This window comes from Hevea brasiliensis, chromosome 6 (genome assembly GCF_030052815.1).
Source record: "Hevea brasiliensis isolate MT/VB/25A 57/8 chromosome 6, ASM3005281v1, whole genome shotgun sequence".
In the NCBI taxonomy this organism is placed as follows: domain Eukaryota; kingdom Viridiplantae; phylum Streptophyta; class Magnoliopsida; order Malpighiales; family Euphorbiaceae; genus Hevea; species Hevea brasiliensis.
The window spans coordinates 65813012-65825142 of record NC_079498.1 but is presented as its reverse complement, the minus strand read 5'-3'; the positions used below and the strand labels follow the sequence as shown (position 1 = coordinate 65825142).

Sequence of the window (12131 nt, the reverse complement as noted above, 5' to 3'; positions counted from 1 at the left end):
TTTACCAAAATTGACTTGAAAAGCGGATATCATTAAATTTGCATGAAAGTAGGTGATAAATGGAAGACTGCATTTAAAATAAAGCATAGACTATATGAGTGGTTAGTGATGCCTTTTGGGCTAACTAATGCTCCTAGCACTTTTATGAAATTGATGAATCATGTGTTGTGTGCTTTTATTGGAAAATTTGTTGTTGTTTATTTTGATGATATTGGTTTACATTAGAGACATGAATGAACATATGCATCATTTAAGAGCTGTATTCGATGTGTTAAGAAAGGAAAAATTATATGCTAACTTGAAGAAATGTTTATTTTGCATGGAAAAGGTTGTCTTTTTAGGATTTGTCATTAGTGCTAATGGTATTGAAGTCGATGATGAAAAAATTAGAGCTATTAAAGACTAGCCCATTCCAAAGTCTGCATCTGAAGTACATAGTTTCCATGGACTAGCTAGTTTCTATAGAAGATTTATTAAAAATTTCAGTACCATTGCAGCACCGTTCAATGATCTTGTCAAAAAGAATGTTAATTTTTTTTAGGAACAGAAACAAGATGATGTTTTTCACAAAATTAAAGACATGTTATGTTTCGCTCCTGTGTTGGCTTTACCTAATTTTTTTAAGACTTTTGAGATTGAGTGTGACGCATCAGGTATAGGTATTAGAGCCATTTTAATGCAGGATAAGAGACCAATTGATATGAACTTGCCTAACTTCGCCTCAAAAGCTAGCTCCCAAGGGGAGGTTTGCAAACCCATATATATAACACCCAAGACCTCTCTACAGAACCAATGTGGGACGCATAATTCCTAACCCCTTTAGACTGAACGTCCTCGTGACGCAACCAGGGTCATGACTCTTTCACCCCGACTTCTCCCGAAGAATGTCAGAGAACCTTTGTACATGGCCCACTGACCCATACAGAGTGAGGCTTTGATACTAAATGATATGAACTTGCCTAACTTCGCCTCAAAAGCTAGCTCCTAAGGGGAGGTTTGCAAACCCATATATATAACACCCAAGACCTCTCTGCAGAACCAATGTGGGATGCATCACCAATAGCATACTTTAGTGAGAAGCTTAATGGAGCAGCTTTGAACTATTCTACATATGACAAGAAGTTGTATGCATTGGTACGTGCCTTGGAAACGTGGCAACATTACCTTTGGCCAAAGCAATTTGTCATCCACACAGATCATGAGTCATTGAAGCATATCAAGGGGCAAAATAAGTTGAATAAGCGTCATGCAAAATGGGTTGAGTTCCTTGAGACCTTCCCATATGTGATTTAATACAAACATGGGAAAAAAAATGTGGTGGCTGATGCCTTATCTCGATGGTATAACCTTATTGCCCTTCTTGATGCAAAGTTATTGGGATTCGAATATGTGAAAGAATTATATGCTGAAGATGATGACTTTGCTAGAGTGTATGCAGCTTGTGAAAAGAATGCTTTTGAGAAGTTTTATAGGCATGATGGATATTTATTTAGAGAAAATAGATTGTGTGTGCCTAAGAGTTCCATGCGTGAATTACTTGTGAATGAGTCTTATGCTGGTAGATTAATGGGTCATTTTGGTGTTGCTAAAACTTTAGATGTGTTAAAGAAACATTTTTATTGGCCGAATATGAAAAGAGATGTTGAAAGAGTATGTGTTAGGTGCGTTGTGTGTGCTAAGGCTAAATCTAGAGTTTTGCCACAAGGTTTGTATACACCTTTACCTACCCCTAGTGATCCTTGGGTTCATTTGTCTATGGATTTTGTGTTATGATTACCTAGGTCTAAACAAGGCCATGATTCAATTTTTGTTGTTGTTGATAGGTTTTCAAAAATGGCACATTTTATTCCATGTCATAAAACCGATGATGCTACAAATGTTGCAAATTTATTCTTTAGAGATATTGTTAGGTTGCATAGCATACCTAAGAGTTTAGTTAGTGATAGGGATGTTAAATTCCTCAGTCACTTTTGGAAGGTTTTATGGGGAAAATTGGGCACCAAGTTGTTATTTTCTACCACTTGTCACCCACAAACCAATAGTCAAACTGAAGTAGTAAATAGGACACTAACTACTCTTTTGTGTGCCGTGGTTAAGCAAAATTTGAAGTCATGGGAAGATTGCATTCCACTTGTTGAATTTGTATACAATAGAAATGTACATTCTTCTACTGGCTATTCTCCATTTGAAATTGTGTATAGTTTCAATCCTTCAACTCCTTTGGATCTTTTACCTTTGCCTGTGAAAGAGCTTGCTAGTTTAGATGGAAAAAGAAAAGCAGAATCGGTGAAGAAAATCCATGAACAAGCCAAGCTTCAAATTGAAAAAAAAAATGAAAAATATGCTAGTCAAGCCAACAAAGGAAGGAAGAAAGTTACATTTCAACCTAGAGACTGGGTATGGGTTCACTTGCGCAAAGAAAGGTTTCCCTCTCGAAGGAAATCAAAATTACAACCAAGATGTGATGGACCTTTCCAAGTGCTGACCAAAATTAATGATAATGCCTACAAAATAAACCTGCCCGGTGAGTATAATGTCAGTGCCAACTTTAATGTTGCTGATTTATCTCCTTGTGTTGATGCAGGAACAGATTCCAGGACAAATCCTTTTGAAGCGGAGGGGAATGATGAGAATCAAGCTACATCCACACCAAAGTAATTCATCCAAGGTCCAATTGCTAGAGCTAGAGCTAAATCACTTCAGAATTTAATTTGTGAAATCTTAAGGAGCAAGGATTATAAGCTAGAATGGCATGAAAAAAATTATAAATGATTAAATTTGGTGAAAATTAAGCTTGGAAGTGACCAGGTGTCATGTGGAGCATTAGGTTCATGGAATAACCTGTGGACATGCATGCACCAGATCCAACCCATGTACATGCATCTGCTGGCACCTTTTTTAAAGAATATTCTTTGCTGTTATAACCACCTCTCTTTTGGACTTAAATGCCCTTATTTGCTGCTGTATTAAATTTACTTTTTATTAGGAGTTTTTAGTCTTTTGATAGATTAATTTTTGTTTGGACTTAAAGCTCCTTGCAGCTGTTACTAAAGTAGAGATATTTTTGTCTTTAGCTTTGGAGCCAAGAGACTATAAATACAAGTGTAATGAAAGAGTGGAGGACACACTTTGAATATTAATGAAAGATTGTTTCTGCTCCTTTAGTGAGTAAATTGGTTGTTGCCTTTGTTCTTGTGAAGCTCATTAACTTGCTGAGATTTCTATCTTGCAAGGTTTAATGTGTATAATATTCTTGGTTTATTCATTCTCCATATGAATTAGGTCAAGAATCCTATTTCTGATATTTTTTTTTGAATTACACAGCAATCTGATTGTGCTGGTTCAAAAAATCAAATTCACACACATCTTGATTTAGTGCTTTCCATATTGTTCCTTTAATTTTTGAATGTGAGTTTTCAAGTTATCAATTACTTGAAGGTTCACATCATAATTAAATGTGGTCAGTAATTTTGTTCATCATTTTAAAATTTTATTTTTTTAACTTTCTTTTTAAATTTAGCTACGAAATAGTATTTAATTGATATTTACCAACTAATTGTATTTGATAGGTAATTTTCTTTGACATTTTAAAATTTTATTTTTTAATTTTCTCTTAAAATTTAGCTACGAATTGATATTTACCAACTAATAGTAATTGTTTTAATTTTTTAATTTTCTCTTCAAATTTAGCTATAAAATGGTATTTAGTCAATATTTACCAACTAGTTGTATTTAGTCAGTAATTTTTTAGAAATTTAAAATTTCATTTTTTTTAATTTTCTCTTTAAATTTAACAACGAACTAGATTTCGTCAGTATTTACTAACTAATGATAATTTTCTTTGCATTTTTTAAATTTTATTTTTTAATTTTCTCTTTAAATTTAATTTATATTTAGTCGGTATTTATCAACTAATTTTATTTTATCGGTAATTTTGTTTGCTATTTTAAAATTTTATTTTTTTTATTTTTTCTTTAAAATTAGCTGCAAACAGGTATTTTGTCGATATTTACTAATTAATTGCATTTGATTGGTAACTTTCTTTGCTTTTTTAAAATTTTATTTTTTATTTTTCTTTTTAAATTTAGTCATGAAATTATATTTAGCCAGTGTTTACTAAGTAATTTTACTTGGTGGATAATTTTGTTTGCCATTTTTAAATTTTATTTTTAAATTTTCTCTTAAAAGTTAGCTATGAAATGGCTTGTTGTCAGTATTTAACAACTAATTGTATTTCATTGGTAATTTTTTTTGCCATTTTAAAATTTTATTTTTGAATTTTCCCTTTAAATTTAGCTATGAAATGGTACTTCAACGGTATTTATCAACTAATTTTATTTGGTTAGTAATTTTATTTGCCATTTTTTTTTCAATTTTCTATTTAAAGTTAGCTACGAAATGACATTTCGTCAGTATTTACCAACCAATTGTATTTGGTTAGTAATTCTCTTTTCCATTATAAAATTTTATTTTTGAATTTTCACTTTAAATTTAACTATGAAATGGTATTTTATCGATATTTACCAATTAATTGTATTTTATCAGTAATTTTGCTTGTCATTCTTAAATTTTATTTTTTTTCAACATTTTATCAGTATTTACCAATCAATTGTATTTGGTTGGTAACTTTCTTTACAATTTTAAAATTTTGTTTTTGATTTTTCTCTTTAAATTTAGCTATGATATAATATTTAGTCGGTATTTACCAACTAATTCTGTTTAGTCGGTGAGTTTGTTTTCCATTTTAAAATTTTATTTTTTAATTTTCTTTTTAAAGTTAGCTACGAAATGAAATTTAGTCAATATTTACCAACTAATTAGATTTGTTCATTAATTTTGTTTACCATTTTTAAATTTTATTTTTCTAATTTTCTATTTAATGTTAGCTACAAAATGGTATTTCGTCAATAGTTACCAACTAATTGTATTTGGTCAATAATTTTATTTGCCTTATTAAAATTTTAATTTTAAATTTTCTCTTAAACTGTAGCTACAAAATGGTATATCGTTGATAATTACCAACTAATAGGTTGCTGTCAATAATTTATTTTCTTTTTAAAATTTTATTTTTAATTTTTCCTGAAATATTAGCTACGAAATTATTTTGCATATGGTAATTATCAATAAATTGGAAATGATAGGTAATATTATTTGCCATTTTAAATTTTTATTTTTTTATTTTTTCTTTAAAGTTAGCTACGAAATGTTGTGTCATCGGTATTTACCGACTAATTTGATATAGTCAGTAATTATATTAGCCTTTTTTTTTTTTTTAACTTTCACTAAAATGTTAGCTATGAAATGATTGTTCGTTGGCAATTATAACTAATAGGCTTTTTTTTTTACTTTGTTAAAATTTTATTTTATTTTTTATCGGTAAGTATCAACAAATTTTTTCATCGCTATTTTTTACATTTAATTGCTAAATTTACCATCATTATTTGGCGCCACCTTTACCTATGAAAATTGATCGTTGGTAAAGTTTTCGTATGGAAGTGGCTGGTAATTTCAACAGTAATAATTGGTTTACATTTTAATTCTTTTAGCTTCCTTTTTTATTGGTAAACCATTGATTGATAAATATTAAGTAATTATCAAAAAAAATTAATTAATCGGTAATTCTCATAGTTATTTTTTTAATTTCTTATGGTACAGAGTGAAATTCTTCAATCCAAACATAATACTAGAGTATTTTTTCATCGCTATTTTTTACATTTAATTGCTAAATTTACCATCATTATTTGGCGCCACCTTTACCTATGAAAATTGATCGTTGGTAAAGTTTTCGTATGGAAGTGGCTGGTAATTTCAACAGTAATAATTGGTTTACATTTTAATTCTTTTAGCTTCCTTTTTTATTGGTAAACCATTGATTGATAAATATTAAGTAATTATCAAAAAAAATTAATTAATCGGTAATTCTCATAGTTATTTTTTTAATTTCTTATGGTATAGAGTGAAATTCTTCAATCCAAACATAATACTAGAGTATTTTGAGGATATAAAAATAGTCACTAACTTAAGTACTTGGAGTCATCTTAAATATCCAAAGGCATTTCCCTAGAGTTGAGTTAAAGTAATCAATTAATTTAAATATCACAAAGATGAAAAGAAACATTATATAAGAGTTTCCTGTTTCTTTACTTAGATCCAACTTGAGTTTTACTTCCTTTTATTCAAGTTTGACCTTGATTTGAAGTATTTCTACTCATTTCATTTCAAACCTACAAATTTAATTAAAAAAAAAAACACATTATATATATATATATATATATATATATATATATATATATATATATATATATATGTAAACTGTTTATTTATGATTTAACACGTACCAAAAACATATTATTGAATTCCATTATATCACTCTTCTTTCTACAAATCTAATTAATTATTTTGTTTTTTTTTTATTTTAATCACTTTGATTATTGATATCCAAAATTTGATACTAAACCTTTACAATCAATGTGAATACCTAATCAAATTATTTATATATATTATTAAAAAGTTATATTATATTAAAAATATTGAATCCATATAAAATCTAAAAAAGTAATTGTAAATATTATTAAAAATTATATCTCATCAATATAATTGTAAATATAATTAAAAAATTATATTAAAGTAAGATTATTTTGCTTAGAAAAAATAAACCTCACAATTTCTATGCTTGTCTCATAAATTTTCCGTAAAGTGTTATTTATTTTTTCAAATAATCACTTTATATATATATATATATATATATATATATATATATATATATATATATATATATATTCAAAGTATCATATCTTGTAAAGTAACTATTTATAATTACAAAAAATATAAACATCAATTTACATAAAAATTAATTAAATAAAATATATGAAGCAAAATAATTTTCTTTGTATAGTTAAGTATAGAAAAAGCAAGACATTAAGTCTAAAAGAGCAAGACATTAAAAAAATGACAAATGCCCCCATGCAGGATCGAACTACAGACCTTCAGTTTACAAGACTGACGCTCTACCACTGAGCTATAGGGGCTACTTGAGTAAACTTGAAGAAAACTGTTTAATTGTTACTAAATGAGGGAAATGGTGAATGGGGTTTATTAGGAAGATTTAAAAGGACGGAGAGAGCAAGCGAGTGACAAGAATGGCGTCGTCGAAAGGCGGAGGAGGAGGAGGGAGCAGTCCAGTGGTGAGAGTAGCGGAGATGGAAAAGATGAGTATAGAGCAACTGAAAGCCTTGAAAGAGCAGACGGATCTCGAAGTCAATTTGTTACAAGAAAGTCTCAACAACATTCGCACTGCCACCACCCGCCTTGAGATTGCATCCTCCGCCCTTCACGATCTCTCCCTCCGTCCCCAAGGTCGCCCTTCTGAATTTCTCCCAACCATTCCTCTTTTTTTTTTTTCCTTTGTCGATTATTTATTTATTTTTGGAAATTTGAATTTTAGGGAAGAAAATGTTAGTGCCTCTCACTGCATCGCTCTATGTACCTGGAAAGCTCGATGATGCCAATAAAGTACTTGTTGATATTGGGACTGGCTACTTTGTTGAGGTCTATATTTGATTTCATCTTATTTAATTTAATATAGGATAATAATTTTCCTATGCGTTGGAGAGTAAAAGTGTACAAAAATATTCATCTGATTTGGGTATTTAATGCTTTCATCATCCCACATTGATTTTTATGTTTTTGTTTTTTTTTTTTTTTTAATTGCTAGAAAACAATGGCTGAAGGCAAAGAGTATTGTGAGCGCAAGATCAACTTGCTCAAATCTAATTTTGATCAACTAATTGAGGTATGCATCTGAAAAAAGTCTTGTACTATGTATTTTGATTGAGTACAACTTAATTTTTGTCTGTTTTACTGAATTAGAAGCTGCAAATCATTAGGAAAAGGAGGAAATGTTAAAAGATGAATTTCAATTTGTGATAATAACTTAATTTTCATTCCTGCCGCCTATGACATGAAAGCATCTATTTCGAAACTAGCGAGACCACCATAACTCTTTGCTTACTATTCAATCCATCCAATGAGTTCTAAAATTTCTATTGGTTACATTTGAAAACCCAATATTTGAGTTTCATCTTTTACTTCAAATTGCATAAATAAGGTCCTGAGTTATAAAAAGCTGAAAGAAATGCATATATTAAATTGTATTGTTAGTGTATTACTTGGTCAATCTTGGAATTTCAAATTCTTATATTCTCAGCCGCTTTTTTTCTTTCGCATTTGTAAATCTATTCAACCAAACAAAATATGGATTTTAAACCTTATTCAAATCTGAATCTCTTTGGTTTAGATTCCTTTATCTAAACATATGGTTGTTTAAGGCACGCCATAGATGCACGAGCACCTAAGGCGCAAGGCACACTAGGCCCTTGAGCCAACCCTTCTATTAGGGTGAGTTGAAGTGACATCAGAAAGGCAGATGCCTTTTGTGGCTGCAGGGGGTGCCTCACAAAGCTCCACCATTGTCAAGTTCTTCAACACTAAACTTGCAACTTTCTGATCTGACAGAATCTGGTACCACTGAGCCAGAATGTCTTTGGAAACACTCTCACTGGCTTGTGAAACTCACAAAAAATTCAACAGGATCACCATATCTAAAGTTTCTTTTTGATGGGCACTCTTGTCTTCCTTGTTTCGTTGCTTTCTTCACTGTTGTCCCCCTTTTTTTGTTATAAATGGTCAAGAATATCTTTGGGCAAGCTTATGCACACGGAGATTAGGTCCCCTGTTCAGGCGATCTTAAGGATGCATTCTCCCACATTGGCCTACTGTATTTAGGATATTTTTTAAACATTTGTCGAGCACACTCCAGCAAAGTGGAACCTTGGTTGATAAGGAAACGAGCTCCCATCCTTATCAATTGGAATAATCCCGTTGGGTCCCTGTTTAATATTTTAGATGCATTTGATATCATTTTTTTTAAATATCTTCTTTGTATTGTGCAAGCAAATAACAGTAGTACAGCTAGTAGGAAAGTGAATTCATAAAAGTGTAGGAGTTATTGTAATATGGTTTTATTACTGAATGGATTACATTCAAGTTATTTACACTTAGAAAAAAAGAAGGGGGGAAAAAAGGGCGGAGGAGGGGGGGAGGGGGGGGAAACAGTTGAAGTTGTTCATTACACTTTTGGGCCAGTGAATATGAGTCTGGCAGCTCCATTGTTTTGTATATAATGTGTGCATATCTCAACAAAGATACTATTTCTTTAGACCTTTGGTTGTTATTATGCTAATATTATGAATTTGTTGTGGAAGGTTTTCTTTCTTTCTTCTTCTTCTTCAGTGTCCTTGATAGTTTGATTTTAGACACTGTTTATTGTCATGCAAACCCATGCTAATAATAAAAGCTATGGGGTGCAAAATGTTTTGAAGAAGTAAAAGTTATAAGAAAGTATACCTAAAAGTTAAGGTTTGCACAGATTGAGACTTTTTATTGTTCTACATAACTAGGTTGCTGTAAAGCATAAAATTCTTAAATTTATTTGGAACAAATTACAGAATTGAATAAATTAGGATAGATGAAAGTTTTAAATATGACTCTGATGTGCATATCCTTTTATGGTACTCTTTATTTTCTCTCTCTTTTTCATCTTCCTTTACATTGTATCATCAATTATGAGCTATTTCTTGGAAAAAAGTTATCAATTTTGATATCAATCAAGTGTGTGTGTTGTTAACTTTTCCAACTAGTATTTAGCTTGGTTTTACTCTTACAGAATAAATTTTTTAATATTTGGCATTTCAGATAGTTTAATGTTCATTTTTGTATTTATTTATTTTTATTATTTAAGAAATCAACCACAGGAAGTCTTTCAAAATTTGCACATCTTCTAGAAATGTGATCATTAGATTCAATGAATCGGCCCTCTCTTGATGATCTTTTGAAAAATGTTGTTATTGGAATGCTGACAACAAATGACTTTTTAATTATTTATCTATGGAGTTGTGGTTTCATGCTTTTACGCATTGTGGCTTTTTTTTTTTTTTTTTGACAATTTAATACTCTTTGGTTTATGCTGTTAACAAATTTAGGCCTGATCTCTTAATGACAATTGGTTTTGATGATGAAGCACATTTTTCTAAATAAAATATATTGTTACATGATGTGGGTCCCACTCTTGAATAATAATTTGTTTATAATTAATTAAAATTAATTTTTAAAAAATAAAATGTTTTAAACTATAAGAACACAATCCCTCGATCAAAATATTGCGAGTCCCAAATCAAATCTCTAAACCCTATAACATAATCATGATATCATAATATTTATGTACATATTTTCATCAAGCAATTTGAAGCGAAAACAACCAGACAAAAAAAAGGGAAACCCAAAACAAAAATGAACTTAAAGTAAACTCTATGCCTTTGAGAAGATTTGTTTGATTTGAATGAAAGGACACTCTATACTTTAAATACTTTAAAGGACACTCCTTATTTATTGCATTTGTTCCCACTTCTTAGCTTTCAGTGAACTTTTTTATCAAAAAAAGTAGGAAAATTCAAGTACCAAAATCAGAGAGGAGCTTGACCTGCCATTTGTGTGTGCCACGTAGTGTTTATGCATGATAGCCTGATAGGTTGGATCTTTTTGGCTATTTTCTTGAGCTTCTTCTTTGCTTATTTGTTGAGCATCTTCTTCATTGTGTCTGCTTCTTTTCCTTGATTTCCTATATTTCGTGTAGATCGCCAAAGTCATATCTTTATTTCTTACAAAACCCAAAGAAACCCAGATAACTTGTTATTTAAGAATTTAAAATTCTGTTGTTGAAATGCATCGGCATTGTATTGTCAGCATTGTGCTTGAACTTTGAATTTTCATGCATTTGCTTAATTGAAGCCGAAGCTGAAAGGGAATGATCACTGTTGAAATTTGTCAACAAGCTTTTGATTTCAAAGGAATGGGCATTGAAAACCCATTTGTTCTTATTTTGGATCATTTAGTGAGATTTCGATTAAGGCCATGTGGCTAGAAGATTTGATTTGGCATTTTGGTATTTTGAGTTACGGATTGTCAGTTTTTGGTATTTAGACAATGGTTATTTTTCTGGTATGCAGACATTGATTTTTTTTTTTTTTTTTTTTTTTTTGTCCTTAGGTGTGTTATTTATTTGTTGAGAGGGAAAGGAAAAGAGAAAGGGAGGGGGGTTTGGTTGGGGGGAATTGGCACGCCGGGGGGTGGTGGTGGGGGAGAAAGAGTGGAAGAAGTTGGGGGCAGAGGACTAATCCTTCTCTCAGCTTATTTGGGACGAATCCTTCCCAAATGGAGGCATTAGAAAATCTAGTAAACTTTAGATTTTTTGTATGTTTTTGGTAAAGTTGGCTCGAATTGGGACTTGAATTTGAGATCTCACATATTTGGAGACGACTTAAGTGTCATGATGCCAAAACTCATTGACTAGATTTTTATTTATTTATTTATTTATTATTATTATTATTATTATTATTATTTAAGTAGCTCACTATTGTTTTGATGACATTACGTGCAATTCAAAATGCAGCTTGCGTCGAAAAAGAAGACAGCGGCGGATGAAGCTGGGGCAGTCTTACAGGCCAAGTTGAAGCAGATGGTCCCTGCAACATAGTGGGGTTCTAGGATCTTGTAATATTTAATTAAGTTCTCGAATTTCTGGAATTTTCGTTGTTGATTACTGCACTCAGTAAAATTGTTTTATTTTTAATTTTATTTTTGTTTTTTAAATTTAATTGAGGTACTATAAGCTGGATTATAGTTAGTGAGCTATGTAGTAGGCTTCTCTCTTCTTATTTTTTATCGTAAAGATAAATAATTTTAAAATAAATAGATACTTTTCACTTTCTTACACCTTATAGAAAAATCATTCATGTTATTTTTATTAGTAATTTAATTTTATTTTTAAATATTATTATTATTATTATTATTATTATTATTATCTAAAAGAGATGTCTAATTTTTAATGTTATAAATAAAGTGTTATAGCCTTCATTTTGAAGTTGTAGATGAAAATGTAAATTTAAAAAAAAAAGATTTATTTTTTAAATAAAATAAAATAAAATAAAAGTTGAGATTACAAATATAAGCATTTTATATTTTTATTATTCTCCTTTTCGTGCTCTCTTTAACAATTTTTCTTTCGTTTTGTTTGG

At 30.2% G+C, this 12131-nt stretch overlaps 1 protein-coding gene and 1 non-coding gene across 2 annotated transcripts; one reads left to right on the top strand and one right to left on the bottom strand.

Annotated features, from left to right (window-relative positions):
• Positions 1-6956: 6956 nt before the first annotated feature.
• TRNAT-UGU (transfer RNA threonine (anticodon UGU)) lies at positions 6957-7028 on the bottom strand. The gene has a single exon. It is a non-coding gene; the product is annotated as a tRNA-Thr (tRNA).
• A 71-nt stretch (positions 7029-7099) lies between these two features.
• LOC110653946 (prefoldin subunit 5) lies at positions 7100-11691 on the top strand. Its single transcript, XM_021809758.2, has 4 exons — positions 7100-7356; positions 7445-7548; positions 7715-7792; positions 11507-11691. The coding sequence occupies exons 1-4, from the start codon at positions 7140-7142 to the stop codon at positions 11588-11590; spliced, it is 483 nt and encodes a 160-aa protein (XP_021665450.1). The 5' UTR covers positions 7100-7139; the 3' UTR covers positions 11591-11691.
• The last annotated feature ends 440 nt before the right edge of the window (positions 11692-12131 follow it).